General features: G+C 43.7%; 1 protein-coding gene across 2 annotated transcripts; it reads right to left on the bottom strand.

The window, feature by feature from the left end:
• Positions 1–419: 419 nt before the first annotated feature.
• Positions 420–27,173, bottom strand: KLHL20 (kelch like family member 20). Of its 2 annotated transcripts, none has more exons than XM_062004062.1 (12): positions 27,117–27,173; positions 25,048–25,108; positions 16,332–16,905; positions 12,016–12,174; positions 10,187–10,281; positions 8,874–8,989; positions 8,327–8,510; positions 7,014–7,157; positions 6,672–6,805; positions 5,875–6,083; positions 4,185–4,291; positions 420–2,281 (listed from the first exon to the last, which is right to left on the bottom strand). In XM_062004062.1, exons 2-12 carry the CDS (start codon positions 25,068–25,070, stop codon positions 2,197–2,199), a joined length of 1,830 nt encoding a protein of 609 aa, XP_061860046.1. In that variant the 5' UTR covers positions 25,071–25,108; positions 27,117–27,173; the 3' UTR covers positions 420–2,196. The 2 variants fall into 2 exon arrangements, with proteins under 2 accessions (XP_061860046.1, XP_061860047.1); XM_062004063.1 differs by having other exon boundaries at positions 27,113–27,152.

The following is a 27,173-nucleotide window of genomic DNA, read 5'->3' as shown; positions in this document are numbered from 1 at the left end:
CTCTTCCAGTGAAGAGGTAGATGAACTACAGTCATAATCAGGAATATGCATGTGTGGTATCAACTACAGCCTCACTCTAAGGTAGTGCTGGAATGAAAACCTACTTTCCTCTCTTTTTTACATGTTTATCTTCCACTTAGGATATAGCCCTCATTGCTAACTTGCAGTTAAGTGAGCAGAACTAGACTGAACCAAGACAGCGCAAATGCTTTCTTCCAGCAAAAGCCGTCTCTGAATGACGTGCTTCTAAAGCACAGGAGGGTAACGGTGAACAGCACAGTTTTAAGACAGTTTTGAAACAAATTCACCCAACCCAGCCTCTGTGTGCACACAAACTACACAAAAGCATCACCATTCCCTGCTTTCACCCAAAGGAACAAGCAAAGAACAGCATAGAAGAAATTTATTAAGATAGCGCTATTTATACAAGTTACTCATGCTAGAAAAAAGCATAAATGATACATGTAAACATTTGTTTACCGAATACTTGTTTTCCTTGTAAAGGTGCAAATGATCTTCATATGTAAACACAAGAATACCCACCTTCAGGGGAAAAGGGGCTTTTAAAAAAGTTTTCATGACCCATTTATTACTGTAGTGTAATTTTTACTATAGTCAAGCACATTAAAATCTGAGTTACATGAAGGTAAGGATCTTAAGATATCAGGACTGCCTTTTTCATCTCAAGAATTTACAGTCCTCTTCCTAAATCTGCTTCTAAAAGAGTAAGGTCTGAAGTTATCAGGTGCAAAAGGTCATTCTAGATAGAAATTACAGTATGAACCTATCAGAACCTTTGAGTCTAGTGTTCTTCCTCTCCCCCAGCCCTGCGTGCTTCAGCAGTCAAGGAAACGTGACTGTTCCTGAGAGTGCCAGCAAACAAAGTGCCTCCAAAGCCTTTCACACCTTTCCCTGCCCTAAATACACACAGGCAAAGTGCACAAAAACCACTAAAAGGGAGGGCACTGTCTCAGCCTGGTCAGTGTTCTGTGACAGGAACTCAAAAGAGGCAGGAGGGCAGCTAAGGTGATGCTGGTCTCAGCTTTTTTTCAGCAGGAGCTGACTGAGTCAGCCATCCCAGCAAGAACCTGAGCTGTGGGTGTTGATCTAGGCTAGTCAGAACTAAGGGATGACACCTGCATCCCAGCTTCAGACAAGAACCAATACCTAGCAGGCAACTTGAGAAAAAAGGTTTTGATAAGTAAGCAACAGTTAGTTGTTTCTAGGTTCAGACAAAGGGGAGGGGAGAGGCAAAAGCTGATTTTTTTACCCTACACTGTACAGTAAAAAGGCATCATTTTAAACCCTTTTCACTCTCACCCTTTCAGGGCACTTCACCGATTCAGTCGACAGATGAAAGTTTCAGTTCTTCTACTTGCCTCCAGCAAGACTGAAAAGATATTAGGGGCACCCTTCCTCATAACTCTTCTGTACTCTTAAGAAACCTTAAAACATACCACAAGGGTTGGAACCACAATAATTGGCAGGATATAGCCCTGCCCTAACCACCAGCTTGTTGAAACTCAAATCTCACACATACATATACATATATATATATATATATATAAATACATACATATATATATGCACACATATAGATGTATACAAAAAGCTGGAATTATCTCTATAATTGAGACAAAGAAAATACATGATACAAATTAAATGGAAAAATAAATATACTCTGTGCACAGAAAAGCTTCTGTGCAAAGGTGGCACCTTGCAGGTCAAGTACTTTTTGTTTTCTGAAGCTCTCTGTAAATAAGGCAAAAAGCAATGTTTTCTGGATCACTTTCCTTTCACCACACAAGCTGCCACATCCACACAGCAGGAGGGAAAGCAGGAAACTCTCCTCCTTGCCAGACTCCCAGTGTACCACGTGGTCTCTGCATCAGCATTGTTTAGGCTACAGTAATTTACGGTTTGGTTTCTTCCAAAGTGTAGACTATTTAGAAAAAATAGGGACATAAGTGACACTTGTACTTTTGTCCAGTGGTTCCCTGGAGTCTGACAACGTGATCTCCCGTTGGGCACACTCTCACAGAAGTCACTTTTGTCATTCCATAGAAAAAGTCACTGGCAAAGAGTTACGTTGGATCTAGACCATGCAAACTAGAGCTGCAAAGGGGTCCAGCCGCAACGAGTCTCTTCGTTTTTTCTGGAAATGAGGAGCGAGGGGGTGTCCCTCCCTCGGGGTGCTTACCATATATGGGACTCACAGTGTGTCATTTTGATAACACCTACTCCTCCTCCCAGCCGCCGATAGTTCATCCCACCGTACAACCTGCAGAGACAAGGGTTCAGGGGTCACACAGGTTCTGCTCCTGCCTGGAGCTACTGTGGGAAAGACTGAGCCAGCCCCAGCGAGCACAATTACACCGTTGTTAACCTCTGGTTAGTGGGCCATAACAAGGAAGAAGGTGGGCAGCAGTCATCTTAATGAACTCTCAAGGTTCAAGCTGTATTTGCTCATGGCTTTCTCTCTCAAAACAGAAACCGCTTCACATTTTGACACCACGGTTTGCTGCTGTTCACACAATCACTTTTGGCTTTCTCCCTGTCTGGTAATGTGCAAGACAGAAAACAACTTCGTAGGCTGCAGCTGACCTTGGGCTCCACTCTGGGTAACAAAGGAGAACAGGTTTGCCACTCACAATTCAACTAAATCCTTTTATATTTCTAATAGCCTAAACACAGCGGATCCAACCAAGATGCAACACATCCCAAGCACCATCTGTGTCTCCAAAATACATTACTGAAATGGTGCCTGCATTTCACAAGGAAATCTGATCCTTACAGACCCCAGCATCCTGCTCACTTCAGTTGCATGTTCCCCTCGCTGCCACTGAAGCCTTCTGGCAGAAACAGAAGCAAGTTTTCATCAAACAACTCCTACCAATGCAATTTGTTTATTCCAAATTGCATAGAAACATTTCTCGGTAGGGCTACACAAATGAAAAAGAGAGCAAGGAGGTCACAGAGCAAGAAGGTCTGCAAACAAAAGAAAATACCACAGATGTTGACTGAATGGAGAGAAAAAAACTCCACAAGCTAATACCTTAAACAACCTCTGAAACTTCTGCCAACGCTAGCCCAGGCAGTAACTCCTAGCTCTAGATATCTTATTACTGTCACTGGGAGCAGCTGAAGCCATTCAGCTAAGGAATATGATGCAGGTATTATTCTATATCTCTACTCAACTGCTTTTGTCAGCAGTTCAAAAGGCATTGCTCATAACTCACACGAGGGCAAGTTCCTCCACTGCTTCTTGTGACAGCTTATCCCATAGGGAAAGAGTTGATCTGCTGCTATTACTAGGCTGGAAGAAATAAGGACATAATTTCTCTCCATTTCCCACCTCTCCAGATTACTAAAGCAGTGAAAATACCAATAGGAGCTTGAAATTTAGAACTCATTAGGTTTGGGAATAAATACACAGGCAATTGCTTTCAAGTGTAGAAAACAAACAGGAAGAATGGCCTTTGCGCTCAGTACATGGCTTTGATCTGCAATCTGATCTTTTCTCTCAGCTGGCAAATCGGATGAAATTCTTCAAATTGCTATCTTGCAGATTTAAAGAAGAACATCATATGCTCATGTTCAGTTTCAGCTCTACCAAAAGGATCTGGAAATCAGAACCTCAGCTTCAAGGCAAAAAAATGAGTAGGCTGAATTCTAAATCATGACTGCAAGCTCCTTCTGCTAAGGGCTGTTCTGGTTTAGCAAGGAGCAGCTTTTGTTTTGTAACAGGGGGAGCGGGTTGCAGTGAAGACCCGGTAAAGAGTTTTTGGACTCTCCCCCAGCTCCTGGGTTCACACCCACCTCCAGCCCAGCTGGGCCAATCTGGCGCCTCTGCCATCACTATTTAGGGGACAGGAATTTGAAGTGCTGGCAGGAGGTGTATGAGTGATACAAGATGGAGGTGACCACACAGACCCTTCAGCCAAATAAGGAGGAAGGAAGGAGAAGCAATAGACCAGAGACCCCTCTGCAAGCCGTGGTGAGAATGCAGGCTGTATCCCTGCAACCAACAAGCCACAATGTGAACATGAATGATGCCGGCTGCCACAGCCAACTTCTTTGCTATGGTGTACGTCACAGCTCCAATTATGCTGGGCCAGCTCCAGCAGGGTGGCAGCAGCTATAACTGCAGATTGCCATTTGATTGTCTCATCAAATTCAGTTACCTCCAGGTGTTAGCATCTGGATCAAACACTTCAATGGTCTTCAAGTATGTTGTGCCATCAAAACCCCCCACTGCCATCAGCTGTCCATTCACCACGGCAAGGCCAACCTGCAAAACAACCACCACAGGTAGTGGCTATTTAGTTGGGACATCCTGAAAAGAAGAGTTAAAATGGAAACATTAATAAAAAGATTAATAACTATGTTTGGTGAAAGGCAGTCTGCAATAGAGGGGTTTTTGTCAGGGGGGAAAGGACAAATAAAATAGCCTAAAAAAATAACGAGACATGAAGAGTTAAATATGTGTCTCAAAACAGGGAATCTCTTCAAGAAAAAGCACAAGAACTGCTTGAATGATAACAGACACATAAGAACCTAAGCCTTTATCAGCCAAAAATTACATCCTGGACTGAAATTCTTCACCCAGTGTGACATGCATAAATGACAGTATTTACCAGCCTACAGACTGGAACATTTCTTAAGATGGCAGAACCATATGTAAGCCCCTGGCCTGCTCCACTCAGGCTGAGGCTTGGATCATCTGTAAGCACCTTGGCCTCCAGCCTTTCCATTTTGCCTTTTTCCCAAAGCACAGAATCATTGACATCTCAAACAGTTCTGTAGCTTAGAAAGATCACTTCCAGTCAAAATATCCAATGGAACATCAGAGAAAAGACAAGTACACAATGTGAGATGGTCTTTGTTTAGGCTTCAAGGAAGTTTGAAACTTCAGGAGGGCTGCAGATGCAGATTCATCTATTTAGCAGTTTCTACAGAAAGCAAATATAGAAGCAGCTCATGAAAAGCCAGTGCTTAATTAGTAACTGAGAAGGACAGTGTTGAACAGTGCACTATATGCTTTTAGGACAGAAATAAATACATGTTCTCTGCCTCCAAAACCAGCAGTTGCTCAAATAATGATTCATACTCGCCTCATCAGACACAAATACTAACATGCAGACAGAATTAATCCAATCTTTACTATATAATCCAGTACCCAATGATAAATATTCATAACATTTGCAGCTGCCCAAACAGGTTGACTGCTTATAACACTATGTTCATCTTTTGTTCACGTGTCTACCAAAAGCACGACAATTGGTGAGAACATGCTGTCACGCTCTCCATAACACACAGCATTTGGTGAAGGGGGGCAACAAGCTAAGGTGAAAGCCTAGAACCCCTGTTCCCCTGCACATCTGAAGGAAAAAACCCCACAGCTTAGCTGGAAGTTTGTATGTAAAGACTAAAGCTTGCTCAGTTTCCCAGCACTTTCTTCTGGGCAAGTAGGTATGTTCAGACAACTCATGCAAAGTGTGTTGCAGGATAAGACTCGGGTATTAGTTTTGACAGTGTTCTCTAATAGTATCACACATCAAGTGTGACTATGTCATCAAGTGAAAAAGCTCAAGAGCTCCTGTGTTTGTAGTTGACTCCAACAATAAGGGACCAAAACTATTAAAAAAGACCTTCAAATGGCTCCATTTCCCCATAGTCTGGCATGTTAAACAGCATCTATGGCATGACATGACTGCACTCCATTCTCTAGTCTCGCTAAAGAGCAAACCTTTCTCCTCACAGAAGACAACAGGTGAAGGAAGCAAGTGAAAAACCTCCCAAGACAACTCTCCACCCTGTGCTCTCACCACGTGACTATGCACAGCACAGACAAGCACACCAAGCCAAACTCACTCCGCTCCGGCGGGATGTCATGGCCACAACAGGAGACCACTGGTTGGTTCGGGGGTTGTATCTCTCAGCACTGCTGAGCTCTGTGGTGTCATCTCTGCCTCCCACAGCATAGATCATGTCTTGGTATACCGCACAGCCCAGGTGCTTCCGCCGTGTCCCCATGGGTGCGATGGTGTGCCAGCGGTTCTCCTGGGGATTGTAGCGTTCCACTGCAGAGGAAATGACACCTCTTTGGACAACAGGGTTGGCAGGCAGTGGGGGTTAGCATTTTTGAACCTGCATCCTAAGCATTGCTCCATCTGTAAAGATGCTACATTTCCACACAACAAAGTGAGTTCTCTCTCACTCACGCTTTCCTTCCACGGAACACTTCCCATTATCTCTCCTGTCTCCAGTCCTACACAGTCAATCACATCCAGCATCCTCACTCAAGACGGGGCTGGCAATGCTACGAACTGACCTGCATTACCATCTTGCAGTAGTTTTAACTTTGGCACTTTCCTTCCTACAGCAAGACAAGGCCTACTGCAGGGGGGAAAAAAAATGATGTGCTTGCAACTGTTATGCAAATGGTCAAAGTATTGTGTACAGGACATACTGCCAAATGCAGCATCAGGGAAAGAAAATGACAAATTACACACAACAAGGTCATAGGGGCTGCTCACAAGCCTGCAGAGTGAATTACTGTATGTCAAAATCTTATTTAAAGAAGAAAAAGACAGAGCAAACTGATCATTGAGATATCTCCCCTGACATCCAGGGACAGAAAAGGCAAACTAGGCCTGCAAAAGGCATACCAGTATTGAGAGGAGAAGTCCCATCAGAGCCTCCCACAGCATAAAGGAAGCCCCCTAGTACTGCCACTGCAACTCCCAGGCGCCTGGTGCTCATGGAAGCCACTCGAGTCCATTTGTTTTCTTTGGGATCATACCTGGCAAAAAAACAAACACCAAAGCTTATCAGAGTGCTGTCATCTTCACAAAGGGGCAGGAAGACTGACCTTATTCTCTTCAAACAAAATTCCCTCTAAGATCTGGACAGTACCTACCTCCTCTCTAGCTCATCTGCACCAACTGCACCTTTTAAAGACCATCTTCTCCCTGTATCCCCTTTTTTTTTTCCTTAAAATGAAGAAGTACCTTTCCACAATGTTGAGACAAGAGACACCATCCTGGCCACCCACAGCATAGAGGTAGCCTCCCAGAACTGCTACTCCAACGCTGGTTCTGCAGGTGCTGGTAGGGGCCACATCACTGCTCCACTGATTAGTCTTCGGATCATACCTAGATAAACACACCAAACAGCTTGTCTAGGTATGCTTTGGACTTTCCCAAGCTTGGGAACTTCTAACTCTGTAAAACTTGCCTATCTTGAGCTTAAACTGCAACACAAACTCTTTGTAAGTTGGATAAAACTCGCCAAGATACAACACATTCAATACAATGTTATTCCAGGGATGTTCAAACTGCAGCTTGTGGTGGTTCAAACTGAAGATCAAATGTTCATTTGCGGAAGAGAGCAGGTCACCAGGCACTGGCTGGCATGTGGAAACTTGCATTTTTGCAAAGGGCAGGAGCCAGAGTATGTTCTCTGAAGTTAACACAAGAACTCAGCCAGCACTACGACCTGCACTTCAAGATAGATGATGAAGGAACCAGACAAGCTTGGGAATCCAGAGACCAGGAGACACGGTGTATAGCAGAAAGACACAGAATGTAGGGGATGCAAGGCTGGATCATGATTTGGGAAGCTGGGAACATGCAAGGACATATGTGGGAAGGAGAGTCGAGCAGGAAGAAGATATTTGCATAGCTCATTGGCTTTGTTACAGGGCCAAGATTTAGAATACCAGAAGTGCTTGAGTCATGTGGCTTTTAGGCATGGGGCCTGCCATATGTAGTTCCCAGCAACAGAAGTTTGGTAGAGCTTGTTTGACTCCAGTCTTTCACAGGTCTAAAACTGACCTATTTTCCTTCCGTATAAATGCCAAGGTTCCTTAATTCTCTAGTCACCACTCCACAATAAAATTCCAGCATCTTTTGTTGAGGACATATAAGAAATACCTGCTGTAACCTCATCTTTCTCAACTATGCTAAAAACCAACCAGCAATTGCAGAGAAGGTTAACCAGGATCATCACTCCTTCCATCAATGATACCCAGGCCCATCTCTTGTATATGTCTTCCCTGTACCAAAGGCTCTGTCTTGTCTCATTAAGCTGGGGATAACATGACACAAGCTGCAATGTGTGAAGTCCTGGTTCAGCAGTAAATCAACACAGTATTGAAGGGGTATGGAAGAGAGGAGGAAATGCAGGTAACAGTTAATATAAATTTCAGAGTTTCAGCAGAACAGAAACTCAGCTGGCAAAGTGAACTCATTTTTTAAGAGGCTACACCCAGGTTTAAACATTGAGAGTTAGCGTTTTGCACATTAGCCTTATGGAGACCTACCTTTCTACACTGTTAAGGTAAGAGGAACCATCGTGGCCTCCCACAGCATAGAGGAGATCATCCAGCACGCTAACTCCAACGCCGCAGCGCCTTTTGCTCATGGAAGCCACCATCCGCCACTCGTTGGTTTGAGGGTCATAGCGCTCGACACTGGAAATTGCATCCCCGCTACACCAGCCCCCCACTGTAGGAACCAGAGACAAGAATGAGTATTTGAGCACAGAGCTGACACACTCGGTGTGTGCCTGGTACAAATAATCCCCCTGGACTTTGTCAGCTTTAGCCCAGCAGCCCCAGCACCAAGCTACTCATTCTTGGGATTATGCTTAGAAGACAGAATGTGATTTTCAAGAGGATTCAGGTAAGTTTGGAAGTACCATGGGGTTCATAGCACCACAGAAATCACAGAAGAAAGTATCAAGTTAACTGAAACCTCCAAATATTAATGCACAGGTTACTTCAGAAACATGTGGGGAAGACTGGAACATAACCACCAGGAAATCTAGACTTGAGTCTCCTGACCTAAGGCAGCAGGAGCTGTATGTACCTGCAAAGAGCACTTCTCCACAACGGATGGGTTTGCGTGGTCTAGTTCTCGGGCCTTGCATCAGTGGCCGCTCCTGGGGCAACAGCAGGTAGTTTTTAGCTTCATCCACGAGATCCCTGTGCAAAACAGGAAAAATATTAATTCCCAAAGTTCACCTGGTACGAGACTCAAGGGCAAGTACGAATCAAAACTGACGGCAAGAGCAGCCAGCACTAGTCATGCACTTCAGGTGTTCACAAGTCACATAAGTGCATGAATAGCTCTAGTAAAAATGTACACTGTCACCTACATATTCATCAGTTTTAAGTCACTTACACAGTAACAGCAGTAGACCGGCATCGATACTTGGACAGAGTTAGCAATAGGTATTGCTTGCTATAAAGACTGATAAAAAAAACTATGACAAGAGATTTGTCAGGCTTACTGTGCAGAAAACAAAAACTCAGTCTGCCTCAAGCTAAAACTTAAGGAAGCAGTTGTTTTGTCTAGGAACAAAACAGGAGCTGGAAAGCACACAAATACATAACACACACACGACCAACAGATGGAGATAGTACCCTTCTGATGAATATTTTCTCCATCAGCTCTGGCCAGCTCACGCTGTCCATCCATTCATGACTTGCCACCTGGACTAATCCTAATATTCCAAACCCTTGAATAAAACAAAAAAAAAAAAGAAAAAAAGTCCTCCTTCCCTCTACAAACATGGAATTTCCCAGTATGAATGCTCAGTCAGGAAGGGAACACTTTAGCCTATCCCCTGAACTTCTTTACATTAAGCACAAGAAAAATTGCGTGCTTTATAGATGATATAGAACTCTGTAGAACCAGAAATGTGAGACTCACACTTTAAGAGGAGGAAATGAGTTCTCCTGCATCAGTATTGTAGGAAATAGTAGAGCCCAGAATCCAATTCAGTTATGAAAGTGTAGATTTTTTTTACACAGAAAAAGTACTTTAAGTCCTAATGAGATCATGAATGCCGCGCAATGGATGAGCTGTAATGAAAGGCCATGACTGGAGAAAGAAAAACAGGTGACACGGAAAGCAATACACTAAAGGGTATTTTACCTACAAGTCTTCCTGAGCACTCAAGGTTTGCTATTTCAATGAAAACTTCAAAGAAGAAAACCACTCCTGGTGCACACTATTATGCAAACAGAAAACACTTTTTCGTACATCTCTTCTGCTGCCAGTCACAAAAGAGGAAATTGGGAGATATCACCCATTTATCACTGACACATCAGCAGAGTTTGAGAGAACAGATGTAAATACAACTAAATCCAACTCTGTAAACCAGCGAGGAACTTTACCGGCATTCCTCATCGCTCTTAATAAGCGGATCAGATCCCACTGTACCCACAAGAAACTTGGGACTCAGCAGCGGCAGGCGGACATGCTGCAGGACCTAAAACACAAACCAGAACATAGGTGGTGAACCATATATACCCACAGAGATGCACAGAGCCAAAAGGAAAACAACAGTGGCTAAAATTAAAATGATAAAGAGTTAATAACTCCTCTGGCAAACATGTGCACTCATTTATGCACCCAAACCCTGGCATGTTACTGTAACGCAGCTCATCTTACAGCACTTTTGCCTTTTCAAGAGGCCAATTTAGATACCCAGTAGAAAATCAGTCTGAAAGCAGACAATCCACTGGATCTATTGCTGAAACAAGGTCACAATTGAAAACCTTTACAAAGGTACAGGTACATCTGCTTGAAACATTAGTTTACTTAGAACTTTTATCAACCATCTAGCTCTCTTAAATATGAACTGTGCAGTAAACGAACCATAGCAAATAACATGCCCTTCACAACAATTTAATGTAGGAGCACAAGCAAGTATAGACAGAGAAGCCTAAAAAGGCAAACCGATACAAGAGCACTAAGACCTACCTGGAGAACAGTAGGTTTTCCTGGTTTGGTTTGTTTATTTAAAACAATTTTCAAAAGCTTTCCTCTAAATAAAGTTGCATTTCACGTTTACATCCAAAGCAGGAACAGAGGCAGGCAGATTCTCACCTCTTTTGATCAGAAAGCCTGAGACTTCAGAGGCTTTCCAGCTGACAGCTTTGTCAGAATGGGTACTTCTCTGTGAAATGGTTTGGCTTAGATGAAACATCTTATTTCAACAAAATCATTCTGACAAGCTCCAGTATAAGACCATGAGAGCTGAGGCATAAATCAAAGAGCAGAGCTTATATATAGACTGCAAATGAAGACAAGCTGTTTCTTATCCACTATGTTTTTTTATCCAACACTCAAAGCAATCCAGGCAGGTTTGTCTGGACAGACTACTGGAGTGACCTAGTTTGGCAAGTCCTACCTGGAAATAATTCAACAAAGCCCCTATTGAAGGCTCCAGACAGCACACCTTCCAGTCTAGATGAAGGGAAAGTGTAAACCACCTAATACAGGTGGAAGTCAGAGGGAATTACTGGGGCTTTACTTGCATTCAGAATTGTGACACTGCTGTGGCTCCATCATATCAGCCTCATTACTCTTCCTCTGGATCATAGAATCATTTCAGCTGGAAGATACCTTTAAGATCAAGTCCAGCCTTTGTCCCAGCCCTATCAACCACTAGACCATTTCCCTAAGTGCAACATCCACCCATCTCTGAAACCCCTCCAGGGACAGTGACTCCAGCACCTCCCTGGGCAGCCCATTCCAATGCCTGACAACCCTGTCACCAAAGAAATTCCTCCTCACATCCAGCCTCAACCTCCCCTGGCATAACTTGAAGCCATTTTCTCTTGTCCTATTGCTTGTTATAGGGCGAACAAACCAACCCTGCCTCACTACAGCTTCCTTTCAGGTAGTTGTAGAGAGAGATAAGGTCTCCCCTGAGCCTTCTTTTCTCCAGGCTAAATAGCCCCAGATCCCTCAGCTGTTCATCATCTGAGACGTGCTCCAAATCCTTTCCTAGCTTGGTAGCCCACCTCTGGATCCTCTCCAGAATCTCCATGTCCTTCTTGTAAAGAGGGGCCCAAGACTGGACACAACATTTCAGGTGGGGCCTCACCAAAGCCGAGTACAGGGAATGATCACCTCCCTGCTCCTGCTGACAACACTGTTCCTGATACAGGCCAGGATGCCATAAAGCAGTCTTGAATGTTACTGTGTTCAAGATTACCTGTGGCAGCTGGGGCCTTCTTTCCTGAATGCTGTATTTCACCCAGGCCATCACTGCATTGAACACCTGCTCCTCGCTGCGAACGTTTAACTCGTCACTGGATATAATGTCTATGAGCTGATTGGCAGGAAGCAGCATGAACTCCTCACTCTCCATTACCTGGTGAAATGGAAAGGGGGGAAAAAAGAAAGTAAGGACAGTGGCTAAAGCCCCAGAGCCATTCACCACTCAAGCACTTCAGTGCAACCCTGAAGGGACGACAGTCCACTCAAATTCGAGGCTAATGGAGCGATCTAGCAGAGTGCCAAATACCCACCAGTTTCAACAGCAACACCAGTGAAAGGTTTGCTGCACAGAGCAGAAGGCACACCTTAGCAACACAACAAAGACATTTCTGGATGGGGATGCAGGTGAAAGGGAATTTTACCCAAAGTTTTTTTGTAGGGCACTTAAAAGGTTAAACCACAGAACACACCGATCAGGTTTAAACCTTTAGGAAAAACAAAGCCCTTCTTTATAATCAGTCTCTGTGTTTGCTGTGTCTAATATATAAAGCTGAAGTAAAAATGCTGCTCAGGTGATAAGGACGTGACTGAAAAGCTGCATGGGAAGAGAGAAGCTCTGCTCACGAGAAATCCAGAACAGAGCACAAAAAGAAGAGTTTCAGAAACAAATTGCCAGAGGCATTGAAGAGAACACTGCAAGTCTTCCTGAATGTCTATCTGTAGAGGAACAGAAAATATTTCAGGAGAGGGAAATGGACTCATCTGATCCTGCCTCTTCCATTCACTCTAAATATATACATAGAGTATGCACAAGTCCACATGCACTTACGAGGGACTCAGTCTCCTAAGGCCCTAAGGACTGATGTCTTGTGAAACTCAAGCCACTGACAACCCACAAAACACATTAATTCCTTTGGTACCCAAGATAGCCACCCAGTTTCTCAGGAGGCTTTAGCTGCTGCTGCAGGACTGCTCACACAAGACACCACAGAGCACACATGAGTGAGTCTGAGACAGCCTGGAGGAGTTACAAAGCTCATGTACAGCCAGGTCTTCCGCACAGGTACCAGGTAGGTGGGAAAGATGCAAGAATCAAAATTATTACTGCAGAAATGGCTGGACTGATAACCATCAGCTTGGCTTCCCTACAAGCATTCCCAGTCTGTAGTCTGTAATCACTGTGAGGTTCAGTGACAGAAAATAACTGAATATTGGCTTGTCCTTATCTTTTGTGACCATGATAGAATCCCACGATTTGCAGCACAAATTAAAGCAAAATACATTATTTGATATGATCATCTCGACAGCAACAGCTGTACTGTCCTTTTAATTACCTAAAGAAATGATTTCACAGCACTGAAGGAACATGCAAGAATTGCCAAGTTACTGACAACAGAAAACACTGTTAAAAAAAGTACATAGCAGACAATGAGATCAGTTACCAGACTTTATACTTGGATCCCAGGCGCTTTCAGGGGCAGAAAGAGCCACAACAAGGTTAGCCCACACACTTCTTCAGCCTTAGTGTGAGAACTGGGTTGGTCATTAAAGATCTTTATCAGCATTTTTCCATCGTCTCTCTCCCTCCTACATAGAGCAGCTTATGTCTGAGCTTTACCTCCTTTCACCCTCAGAAAACTCAGTTGCATCGATGGCCCCACAAAACTCTGGATGACTGCTGCAAAGCAAGTTATTGCTACTATGCAACTTGTTAGTTTACACAGTGAAACAAATAATTATTTTAAATGCTTTGGCTTATTCTGTCTTAATTATCAGGAAACTAATAATTAGCTTATTAATATTAAGGGTCTACTTGACTGATTTGCTTACAAAACAAGAATCAGCTGGGCTTCATTGCCTCTGCAGACTTCATATGCATTATTGCTTTTGCAAACAGATAGAATAAATGTCAGAGCATACAATATGGACAAAAAGTACAAGTTGTTCATCCTTAAGTATATTTTTTTTCCCTTCACACAGACATCAGAGATCAAACAAAAAGATACACAGGCTGTTCCTGTACGGTGGAGTTGCTCATAGAATAGATTCACATTTTAAACACAGCATTCACTAGGGGTTTTAGGCAATAAATTAAATTGAGGGGAAACTTGGAAAAACATTTTACCAAGAAGTTAATGATGTAATGCAGCAAAACACACAAAAAATAATAGAACTAGAGGTTTGCACAGCAGAGGGCATGAAGCAATTCAAACTGCATTCAAAGTAACTGCATGGGTTGGCCTGATGCCTAGTGCTTAATATTTTACATTGCCATTCAGGAAATTCCCATCTCGGGTTTCTTTCTGCCAGCTTGGAGGAGCGATGACCATGCACCCAGCCTCTGCAGAGGAAGACACATTTTTTAATCAGTTCTCAGCCTCCACAGTGGAGGAGGAGGAAGCAGCCAGGTCACGGGCTTCCATTAGGGATTACCAATCCACTCTTCAGGTGGAAAATAATGGCAGAACAGAATACAGTCTCAAAAAGCAGCACCACTAAGACTGTCTGAAGAGAAACACTGGAAGCAAAAGACGTGATCATTAAAGATAAAGAGCTGCAAAACTCCCAGGGGCACTGAAATGGACTCCAAAACCTGCCCAGGCCAAAGAAATAGTGCTCTAATCTAAGCAATTGTTTTCCAGAGGGCATGATTCAGTTAAATCAATTATAATTTACATCAGCTTTGACAAGGACAGTGTTTTCACGAGTCCAGAACTTTTGCTTTTGTGTGCTTTTAACATGGATAAGGAAGACAGGAAGTTTTCATCAAGAGACTGCAAAAGAAAAGAACCCCAGAGCAGACAGTTGTATGTATTGATGCTAAAGCATTTTAAGCTAAACATTGTTATGCTGTTAAAAAGTTATTTAGAGGCTTGTAAGCATGCCCTACTCATATAATAACAAGAGGAGAACAGAGCTAATCGTCAAAACAACCAAGCACTGAAAATAAATGACCATCTGGTTACCATCCTGCTCCCAAAAACAAATGCAGAAGAAATGCAGAACAAGCAGAGAGCACATGGAATATCCAGGTAAGATGTAGGGCTTCACCAAGTGCTGTAACCAAGTTCTACAAAAAACAAGCTCTCAAGCATCAAATTCTATCTTCTAGTCTTTACAGTTAAGAAAGATGTATTTAATTGCAACTTTTAGAACACACTGATGTCACGTGTACAGCTAGATGCCAAGTACTATCTTCAGTCTGTCCCACAGTCAAATTTGATTGTGCTTGCTTCTGCTCATATTTTTCTCAAGTACTACCTGACTGAAACCAACACAATTCCATTCTGTTTCCTGCAGGAAAAAAAGAAGTCAGCAAGCTGCTATCAATCACAGCACTTACATACTGCCACTTCACTGAGGAAACTAAATTAGCATCAGGAGTTGATAGTGCAGTTACTCTTTTTGGAAAGGATCTATTTGTGAAGCAAGTGGAAAGAAGAGACTTCTCTGCAGCAAGCTACCTGTTCCAAGGGATGAAAGAATGGAGTTTCTGGAAGAGCCACGAGATGAAAATCTAGCAGGGGAGCAGATTCTTATGCTGAGTGCACTTCTAGAGAACAGCTGCTTCCAAAACATACAAACTCTTGCCCTTTCAACCAAGGCTCAGGAAAGACTTCACTTAAAAGTGCTGGGCAGTTAAGACCCACTCTTTTCAGACTGTTGCTCACAGAATCCTTAATTATTATGCTGATTCTTCCCTGAACCACTTGCTGGGAATTTTTTTTTCCACCAAAAATCATTTAGGAAGAATTAACAAAAGAAGCCAGACCTGAATCTATAAAGGTCAGAAACAAAATTACACATTTGAATTACTTTCAAACAGCTTCTGCTGAACAATAGATGCAAAACCCTAGTTCTGCTACAGCAAGGAAAATGAAGGCTCCACTGAAGCAGCCATATGCTCCTCCATACACTCACTTTTCCAATGCTTAAACTCAATATCAATTCTTTTAGTAACACCTGCCTTCCTCTCCAATTTCTGAAAGGAAAGTAGAATGTCACACCATTGTGCAGTCATGTCAGAATCAATGCAGAACTCCAGCTACACCTGTGACTTTGCCTTCCACATGGCACAACTTTAAGAGAAAAAAAGCTACGGATCATATACAAACCACCAGTACAACGCAGTCTTATAAGAAACTCTTCCCTCTTTCTTCCCCACCTAATAGCTGAGACCCACTGCTATTAGGGCACACAGCAGATGTAAAGGCAGGAATTGGAAAGAAGCACAAAACGATAGTTGGCCAAAGCTCTCACGGGACACATTCACTTGTTTTATAGCATGGCAACACTACATTAGCTTCTTACCTCCTGGAAGTTATGCTGTGTGAACTTGTCAGCGATCCTCAGCAGCTCACGACATGAGTGAGTGTCAGCAAAAGCTCGGATACCCAGGCAATTGGAAGGGTCCAACTGTCTCTTAAGGAACTCACAACAGGCCTCCTGGATCTCAGCCAGTTGGAGAAGACAAGCAGCTGGCAACAAGGTCTGGACGTTTCCCTCTTCCACAGTGATCTGAGAGGTGTACGCAAAGTCAATCAGCAGTTCCATGGCCCTTTCATCGATGTCTCTGATCACTACTTCTGTCTGCCGAGACTCCGCCAGCTCCCCGGTGAACATGGCTCGGAAGTAAGGGCTGCAGGCTGACAGAATCACCCGGTGGGCATAGATCTTCTTCGCACCCACTACCAGAACCACATCGCACAACTCCCGGTGCTTCCGGAGAAGATTGATGACTTCCAGAGTTTGCCGAGGGTGCTTGTCGGAGATGTAGGGCATGCGAGCGGGCTGCGGCACCCCTTCCGGCAGCTTGTTAGGATCTCCAAGGGTGCAACGGCTGGTCACGTCCATTCCGGTCTCCCCTGGTCGAGTACTGGTACACCTGGAGCAGAGGAAACCATAAGACAGGACCATTGTCAACTCATCGACCACCAACTGTCAGCCAAAGTTCTAGGGCTTGACCCGATTACCAGTCCAAAAGCAGCAGTGCCTGTAGCTCCACATTGGAATGTGGAAACAAGCACATGGTCATGTGAAAGAGGAATCTGTCTCAAACCAAAGTGTTGCCTAGAAGTAAACAAATGCCAACTTGCAACAGGCTTGTATTTATACCTATTTCTGTATGCTTTCTATGACATAGCACTGGAATATCCAACTACATAAACACATTTATTACTGAACCTCATAATAGCCTCATGTGGTAGAGAGAAGCATTATCCCCATTTCACAGAGAGTGACAGAGCTGGAGATGCATTTCCACTGCACAGAATTACAGCTGCACGATTTAACCAAACATCTCTGTTCTTCTACCGACATTTTTGATGGGGTCACTCACCATCACGATATCTGAACACACTAAACTCTCATACAGACTTCAGTAACTTAAAATGGCCTGCAGCCTCCCATGAGTTCAAGTTCACAGAATACCCATTTAATCACCCCTTCAGTCATTTTTGAATGATGGAGGCTTCTGACTCAATCCACCTTCCCCAACATGGTTTGAAACAAGGTTAGTCTTTCCAAAGAGTGGCAGTCTAAGAACTGCAGGAGGCAATAGAGACTATCAGACCAATCAGGGAAAGGTCAAAACAATCAAAGTATTCATAACTGCCAGCCTACAAAAAAGGGAAGAAAATAAAGTCAAGATGGTAACTTTAAAGATGAGCAACGACTTGAGAATATATAAATCATGTTTCTGGCACTGGGTAGAAAAACACATTATCTTCCCAGCTCCACATGCAACGTTATGGCTATCTGATGTCCTTTACAAAAGCTCAAGTACCTTTCCTTTATCCCTCCCATCCCTCAGCAGTTGTCAGCTCTGCTGTGGCTTAAGTGCAATACGCCTCTGCACAGCAGCACAACAGCGCTGACAGATCACGCTTCACACCATGGATGCCACTAACTCGAGAGAATGGGAAGGCAGTATTGCCCTGAGCCCTCTGCAGCTCTGCAGGGATGAACCAAGATGACACATCTCATACCTCACTTTGCAGAGATGTCTGCCTACACCCCAGCCTTCACTATCACCTTATGACTGAAGTCAGCACTAAGCAAGAAGAATTAAAGCCAATCCTGCTTTCAGCAATCAGACTGAACAAGCACACCTAACTGAGCTGCCGTTCAAGTGTTCCAAGCTTATGTGAACTTCCACCACATATCGTAAGCACAATTAAAAGATTGTGCTCAACACCAGTAACATACCAACTACTATGAAAATAAAGGAAATATAGGAAATATAGGAAACTACTGCCTCTTTTCACTTCAAAGGAAACCCCTCATTTAGCACAATTAAAGCCTAAGGGCCAAAACATCCGAATACTGATGGTTATGCATTACCCAGCGAGTGCATTGGCTGTTGGAGATAGACCAGAAGACCCAACACAGCCTGCCCATCACCAGCTTCTCCGGTACACTGGGCCTGGTGAACTGTCACTACCTCACTTTGTTCCTGTTAAGAGTTCAAAGGCAATCTCCCTTCACTCTGCCACTGCTCAGTGTATTTTGCAGCATGCTAGAAGGAAAGGATTTTTTAAAAACACAGACTCATCTTTCCTCTCATTATGATGTCAAACGCAGTTTCTAACCACCGGGAAGCCAGTCTCTGTGCAGCACTTACAATCATTCACTTGCATCTTAGCCTGTTTTCCCATTCCCTCCACACCCTCTCCCTGATCATCATATTCAGATGTTTCAGACCATTACTTCTTCCTCATATCTTAGTTACACAGATCCAGCTGGGTATTCCCTCTGGCTTTTGCTGCTTGCTCCTGTTCAGCTTCTGCACCTTAAACGCCTTGGTTTTTTATACCTACCCCATCTTTTTCACATCTATCACCGCTTTCCCTTTCTCACACCTCTGACAAATCCTTCTGCTGTTATACTGCCTCTCGCTCTCCTCCACCCACTCTTGTCCCTCACAAACCAGATTCACCTTGTGGGGTCTGATAACCATTTTCAAAGCTCTCCCAATGCAGCTAAGGTCTCCTCACAGCAGCATACACAAACAGAGTTTAATGGTACCCCTACAAAAAATATATCCCAAGGAACCTTGGCTGGAGATTAATTTACCAAATGGGCTTACTTTCATAGTCCTTAGCAGGCTAACAACAAAGAGCAAGTAATTTAATTCCTCTACCAAAAGACGGAGAAAGGTGGTGACAAAAATCCCTCTGCAGAGCCTAGCTCTCGCTAAGCAAGCCAAATGGATTTTATTGTGCATTAGAGGTTTCAAGATATGTCAAAACAAACCAGCCCTATTGAGACACATGCTACTGTAATAATTTTTGACAGGTTGTTCTTGACCAGGTTGTCAATCAAAGCATCTAAGCACAGAACAAGCATCCTACAAATAAAAACCCATTTCACATAACTACAGATCACAAAAGATGGCCTGCATCCAGGACTGGACCTTCTTTTGGAAAGCTCTTGTTACATCTGTAGGCTTTCCTCCAAGATGACCTCCACTAAAAAGAGCCCTAAAGCAGATCTCAAAGAACTTTTCAGACTGTGACAGATTCTAAGTCGAAAAAAATCAGGTTACAGCTGCGCTACCCCAAGGAATAGCATGCCCTGACAATCCCACCACCCAAGACTCTTTGCCATCAGAGAACAATGGGGTGGAACAACTTATGCCATGTAATTAGTTGGCCACATTTAGGCAGTAGTCCTAGTCCTCCCTAGCCAGAACACAACAGGATTTTTTCTCCCAAATGAGACTCTGCTGGACACACCTTTAAATTAACAACCTGAAAACAAGTCTGATTAGTAAGAACTGGAGGCATGGATGCATTGTTCCCATCAGTTTATCTGAGTGCCTGCACTGTATCCAGTCTCCTTCCTCCAGGAGAGAAAGTACTGGTTAATGATTAAAGAAAACTCAAGGGATGGAAAAGAGTAATCATCAAATTAGCACTCCTGATTCATCCATAACATACCTCTGGGTAATGCAGAAGCTAGTGATCAATGGGCTTGGGAATTTCCATCCTGGATCAAACCAGATGCCTGATGTTAAGCACTGTGGGCTGTTGCTATACACAGACACAGAAGCTGAATTAAAAGGACACCGTCTGACAGCATGTGTCTCCACAAAGATAATGATTTAACTGCATTATGTGTGCATTATGCATATATATGCATAGAGAATGCAATGATGAGTCAGTTGCTGTGAACTGCTGTAGTAGGTGTGAAAGACAGAAGGCAGCACTCGATTCTCACGTGGCAGGCTAGCTGCCGCCCTCCCCGCACCCCCAAAGCGAAGAGCTGCTCCTGAATACTCAGGGTGGTTAAGAAGCGTTGAGGATTGGAGGAGAAAAGGATAAAAGATTCACACTCAGCTATGCAGATATTCTGGGATTAAGCTTCCATCAAAATGCAGGGCTGGGGAAATCAGCAAATACAATGGGATTAATAAAGGGCTGACAAAGGATCAGGTTTTGTAGCTCACTGCTGGAAAGTACCGACAGGAATACAGGCAGTCTGAAACACTAAGTCAGCTAAATAAATAGGCTGCTCTGCTTCCATTTCATTCAGCTATACCAGTTCCCAAAACCTTTATTCATTAACACAGGTATCTGAGACATCCATCCTTAGAGCTTACAGCAGCTACTTCCAAAGATGAAAACAAAAATCTAATAACACACATCTAAGACAAATTCTCTCCAATACTCATTGACTTTCCACTCAGAGTGGCCTGCACTGATTTTTTTAAGATAATCTATGTTTTAGAATGAGATTGTAAGCAACTCTTAAAAGTACAGCAGAAAGCAACAGACTAACCTAAGGCCTATGAAAAAGAACAAGTCCCAGGCTGAAAACATCAGCTGAAGTCCAAAATCATACACTACTCTAGCAGATTTTAGTACCAACAGATTTCAGTGGCAAACCAGTGGTGATGTCTGGCAATGTCTTGCTTTGAGTTTAACACATACAGGAAGAAATTATTTCCTGTATTTGCTACAGAATTGCTCAAACAAAGATCTTTGATTTGGCCCAGCCAAAGGTGATAACCAATTTCTAGAGGATTGCCAAAATAAAGCATTTCCACTTACTTAGTTGACAGTGTTGTGGTGGTCACTTGTGTTGCTGAAGTTATCTGAAAATCTGATTATTAGTAAAAATACCACTGATTCCTCTTTTTACCTAGCCAGCAAGGTTTGGGTGTATATCCTCAATGAGGTTATATTATGCAAACAAGCAGATAAACCTGACTGCAGTATTATTCTATCTTACTTAAAAGGAGAAGAGCAAGGATCTGGTGTATACATCCCTGTTTACATCATTTACTTTGCTTTTCACTGATCAAGCCCAGAAAACTCAGTTTCACCAAGAATAAGGATGTCCATACTCTGAAAGATGAGGTCATCACTGATGAGACCATGACTGGTCATTACTGTCTTCCAAAGCTTTTCTAAGCCTTTTGCAGTTTGTCTTGAGCAAGACCTACGCCCAAGCAATCGGTTAACTGAGTGAGCACAAGGGCCTCAAGTGCACTGTCAGAATCTGCAGCCCCTTTCCCTCAGCAGAGTCCAGCTGCCTGTGCTTGAGCCAGCTCCAATACAGCACTGCTGTAACCTAGCATCAAGCTGCCAGGAAAGAGATGGGTAAGAAAGAGCTGGGAGGACATCCTCACTCAGTCTGGGAGCTGATCAAGTCCTTGTGCCTGCCTTGAGCTATGTTCAAGGCATATCTGGGGAGAAAGACTTGAAAATACTGGTGAATGAAAAACTCAGATGTGTGCTGGTAATGTGGACTCACAGCCCAGAAGGCCAATCACAGCCAGCGCTGCATAAGGAGTGTGGCCAATAAGTCGAAGGAGGGCATTCTCTCCCTCTACTTTACTCCCATGAGGCCCCACCTGAAACAATTCATCTAGTTCTGGGGTCCCCAGTACAAGAAAGAGGTGGATTTCTTAGAGCAGATCCAGAGGAAGACTATGGTAATGGTCAGTTTGCTGGATCACCTCTCCTGTGAAGAAAGGCTAAGAGAGTTGGGGTTGTTCAGCCTAGAGAAAACTCTGGGAAGACCTTTTTGCAGACTTCGATTATATATTGCTGCCTCATCCCTGGAAGTATCCATCACCAGGTTGGATGAGGCTCTGAGCAACCTAGTCTAGAGGAAGACGCACCTGCCTATGGCATGACGGTTGGAACAAGGTGATCTCTAAGGTCCCTTCCAACTCAAACCATTCTACGATTCTATGACAAGAGGCTTATAAGAAAGGTGCAGGCAGGTGTTTTTTACCAAGGCCTGCAGGGACAGGATAGGAGGCAACAGATTTAAACTGTAAGAGGGTAGATTTAGATTGGACATAAGAAGAAACGTTCTACAATGAGGGTGCTGAGGCCCTGGAACAGCTTGCCCAGTGAGGCTGTGGATGCCCCATCCTTCAAAGTGCTCCCAGTCAGGTTGGACACAGCTTCGAGCAACTTGATTTAGGGAAAGATGGCCCTGCCCATGGCAGGGGGGGTGGACTAGATGATCTTGAAAAGTTCTCTTCCAACTCAAAGCAGCCTGAGATTTTGTGATCTGCACATCACTCTGTACCCCACTGATATTGACCTGCTGAGTCATCTTCCTGGCTTGCCCTCAGCCCTTCCCAGTCGCTACAGACTTGCCTGATGAGTATTGGACTCTTGAGTGATCCTGGTCATCAAATCTGCTCTGTCCTCCTTGCTCAAGTACTGTGGGACTATGCCCTTCACTGAGAGATCCCCTCTGCCTTGCTCTTACTTTCAACAAAACAATCATCTCTTGCTGTTCCCTGATAGCTGAGAAAGAATAGCCTGTCCCAACTAGTGCTTCGTTTCTAATGCAAGATAAATCCTTTTGGAACATCATTGCACTTTCTCTACTGTAATCATGACAGCAATAGCTGCAATTCCTTTTCTGTTCAAATCATACTTCCCATCCTCTGAAAGCTGTACACATTTGATAACAACCCACTATGTTTACTAATACAGTACTGACCAAGTCTTACTCCCCTCTTCTTGCAAAACCTAACAGCACTCCCGCACGTGATGTTAAATGGCTGCAGAGCCTCAAGTACAAGGATAAATGGAAGTACTCCACCATCTGATTAGCTGGATTTCATGTGGGAAGATCTGTGAGCCTGAAATCCAATCAAGAACCTTTTGTCATTTTCTGCTAAGAGACACAGTAAAATAATAATAAAAAAAAAATTAACCACCTATGCAGAGGCCTTTAAAACATGCAAGTGTATCCAAGAACTGAAGTCCAGGACAGAGCTGTGCTTGTCATGCTCAACTAGACTGCAACACCCCAATACATCCAGGCACAGAGGCCAGCTGAAAGATTAGTTCAGAAGTAAAACCACATAATAAATATGTCAGACCTGTTATCCATGCTCTACCCTGGCTTACCAGAAAGGGAGGGAAAACAAAAGGTACTGAAAGGTCTGGTCTGCATCTGTTACCCAAATAAAATTTAAAACCAAAAAAGCCTGAGGTTCCAGGATCAGCACCATAATAGAAAACCTCTACTTCAGTCCTGTGCTGTTGCACCCCATTAAAACTACCCAGTCTGACTGGCAGACAGAACTTCCACGATAGCAAGTCCAAAGCCACAAACCCACAAGACATACAAACGCCAGTGCTTTCTTCTCTGCCTCAAAGCAACACATAGAAAACAGCAGACATAAAAACAAACTTAGAACCTCAAATTTTCCATTAGGAACATGAAAAATAGAGAGAAAACAAGAACATGAGCCAAGCTATTCACCACTTTTATGTCATTTTGCCAAAGCATTTTGATAAATGGAGCACAACGTAAGAACCTGGAAAGCTGCAGTTTTACATTTGTTAAGATTTAAACAGTCTCCATTGTAGAAGACGACAATGGATGAGAGCTCATCTGCTACTTAATTCATCTTGGAGAAAAAGGAAAACACTGTAAAAGTCACTTATAGCTCCTCACTGTCTAAACCACATTTCTTATCTTGGTAAAAATACCGAACAATGAATAGCTCCAGCAATGCCCACATCACGTCCCAAGGTTTACACATTAGCTGAACTGAAGCAGCAGCACCGTCTTTTTTGTTGTGCTCGAGGGGTTCATTTAATTACAGTGTCACTCTTCAAGGGTTTAAATTTCTTACCTCTTTATGCAGAACCCAGATACACAGTTTCTGCAAATGCTGTAGCTAGCAATGCTTTACACATGAAGCTATGGTTAAAATTCCTTGCCTTCTCTTACATGACTGTTTATAGAATCATCTGCAATACAGTTTCCTTGCTTTCAATGTCCTAAAGAGAACAGACAGACTAAGCAACTTGCATGAGTTCTCTCTACTTCCTTTAGAGGCACAGAAATTCAGGAAACTTTGCTTCCCCACAGTCTGTATCACATCTAGAAATATATCTGCTGTTAAGTTTTGCCATGGGATTGCCATCAGACAGTGAATAGCAACTAGAAGACTTCTTGCCAACCTGTCATTGTGATGATTTACTGAGACATTTTCTTCTCTATGTAACAGACAACGTTTCTTATTTAACCACAACAAGAATTCCCCTGAATTAAACTTCAGCTACATCTTCGGATCATTAGAAGTGAGGCAGCTGGCATCTGTAATTAGAAAAAGAAATCTCCTCTCCACCCGAGGCGTGACCCCAAAGAGACCACACTCTTTTAGTTAAGGGAAAAATAACACCACTTAGAAATCAAGCTTAAATTTATTCCCAGGCAGTTTATGTCACACAATTTCAACATCTAAGTAATGAAATGCTGGATTTTATACATGATAGTTAATGGTGGAAGGAGAGAGGGGGTATGGAGAATTACGATAACTTGTCTTCCTAACAGCATATTCACTGAAAAACATCTGGCTTTGTAAATAGTGAAAACTAAATACATTTAAGTAAGGATTTTAGTCTTATATTCTAATTCTCCTATCCCAGGCTGTAAAAACAAACAAAAACAAACTGCATTTTATGGCCAAGGCACTTAGGAAACTCACATGGTTTACTATACTTGGTTAAGAGAAGGACAATTGTTCTTCATGTCTTACCTGCGCATTGGCTTTCCGTCCATGCACCGTGAAGAGAAACCTTCACCTTATGCTTCAAGACCTGGTGTAAGCAAAAAAATAAGTTAATTAATTTAAAGGTTAATACTCCAAAGCAAGATAACTGTTTTTTCCTCTCTACAGTTTGGCCATAGGACAAAAGAATTGACCACAACCAGGTACTACTATGCCTTCAAGCTCTTATCCAGCTATAACATTCACATCTTAAACGTAATGATGTCTGGATTACACAGAATAAAGCAGAAGAAAATATAATCATAATTAAAAGTAATTTCACCACCGCTGCATAATGATTCTTTAGGCAAATGGAACACAAACATCATAAAGCCAGTAAGCTGTCTAGCTTAATGTCCTTAAAATCATTCTACCAAAGGATAAACAAAAAATACCCCAAGTAACAGGGGTCTCAGTCTCACTCCTTCCTCAGAGCCAGGAGATATCTCTCCCTCATACATTTACCAGAGATTTAAGGCAGGTTGGCACCTAATAAACAGCACAGTGCTGCTCAACAGCTACACTGCAGAGACAGAATTTGATAAAACTTGCATCTGGAAACTGAAGATAACTACGTGGCCCAGAGGGAAGAGGGATGCTAATGATGGTACTCCAGCTGCAAAGATTAATGATGCTGCCTTACGCTCACTTCGCTTCCACTCCAAATGTGCCTCTTCTGAATGGAGTAACAGCCGCAAACCGCACAGGCCTTCCCTATACCACCAGTAACTCCCAATTCTAATGTGGGTTAACCCCTTTTACAGGGTTATCACTCACCATGATTCCATTTTCAATGATTATCCAGTTAGGAATTAATTTAATTCGATCATTACTTAAACAGTAAGCCTAACATTTTGTCATGTGTCAGAAGAACAGACGAGCGTTCTTCTATATTGACAGTTAAGACTTCTCACCCAGAAATAAAGTGAGAAATGGGAAACCAGTGAAACCATAGGGAAAGCAATGACAGAATGAGAGTGAGTAGCTCTTAAAATAATCAGAACAAGCATTTAAAGTAGAAAAAAAAAATGCTAAATTTAGGAAGAATGAAATAATTTTTGGAAGACTGAGCCGATCAGATTGAGTCCTGCAACCAACAATAAAAAAATATTCTTGACACAAGTTTTAAACTGCAAAATGGCTATGGCTTTATTTGGCTACGTGAAGCAGCACTTTATTTTATATGCAACGTTCCCTGGGTATATTATCAGAGAAACACTAACAGAGCAGTTTGACAGCAAATGAAGAATAAGCTCAGACTTGTCCTCCAAAGATGCAAATTACTCAGGTTCATACTTTCCTGCAAATAAAGCAAGCCAATTCCTCCCGGTTAGGGCATTATATACCAACTTAAATCCCAGCTAGGAGTGCCCAGTCTCTCCCGAAACAGACTCTGTTGCTGCTTCACTCAGCGAGGCAGAGCCAGCCTCAATGCATGGAAAGGCCGGCAGAGAACATCAGGTGCCCCACCGCAGAGCAGCACCTCCACAACTGCCCGTGGGCAGAACACATGCAAAAGCCCTCCAGAGCACGTTGCACATGCTAGGAAACGTGGATGAAGCTATTCTTAGACCCTTAGTTGCATCACATTTAATCCCCTTAAAGCCCACTGGAAAAGGGGGGCGTGGGGGGGCGGAATACATCGTGGTCCATGGTCCTCGCTCGATTCGGTGTTCTCTGCGGGGCAGCAACTGCCTGCAAGGACGCCCTTTTCCCAGCTAAACGTGACCCAAGGAGGTTGCCGGAGGACGCGCGGCTGCTCCTCCGGGACGAACATCTCTCCCGTGCTGCCCCCTTCCCGCGGAGACCCCAGGCCGGCAGCCCACGGCGCTCAGGACACGCCGCACACCTCACTGCGAGCGGCGGGCAGGGGCGCGGAAGCCCCGGCCCGCAGGAGCAGAGGGAGCCGAGTCGAGGCGCGGAGCCGGGCAGCGCGCCCGAGCCGACGCCGCACACACCGGGGACCAACGGAGCCCCCCGGCAACCCCACGCTGAAGCGGGCAATAGCTCGCAGCCCCGGGAAGCCCTTCCCCCGCCCGAAGCCCGCGCTCACTCACGCCGGGCGCCGGCTCCGCCGCCGAGCCGCGGTCCCGCAGCCGAGCCGAGCCCCTCCT

Source organism: Colius striatus, chromosome 10 (genome assembly GCF_028858725.1).
Source record: "Colius striatus isolate bColStr4 chromosome 10, bColStr4.1.hap1, whole genome shotgun sequence".
NCBI lineage: Eukaryota > Metazoa > Chordata > Aves > Coliiformes > Coliidae > Colius > Colius striatus.
This window is presented reverse-complemented; position numbering and strand designations above follow the sequence as displayed.

Bases quoted from the DNA above. Each gene is read 5' to 3' on its own strand.
- KLHL20 (XM_062004062.1), bottom strand. From the start codon at position 25,070: ATGGACGGAAAGCCAATGCGCAG. The intron at 8,511-8,873 runs GTACATACAGCT...TGGTTCCTACAG, and splicing joins TGGAGAAGTGCTCTTTGCAG to TGGGGGGCTGGTGTAGCGGG. The intron at 4,292-5,874 runs GTGAGTTTGGCT...GTTGTTTTGCAG, and splicing joins TGACATCCCGCCGGAGCGGA to GTTGGCCTTGCCGTGGTGAA.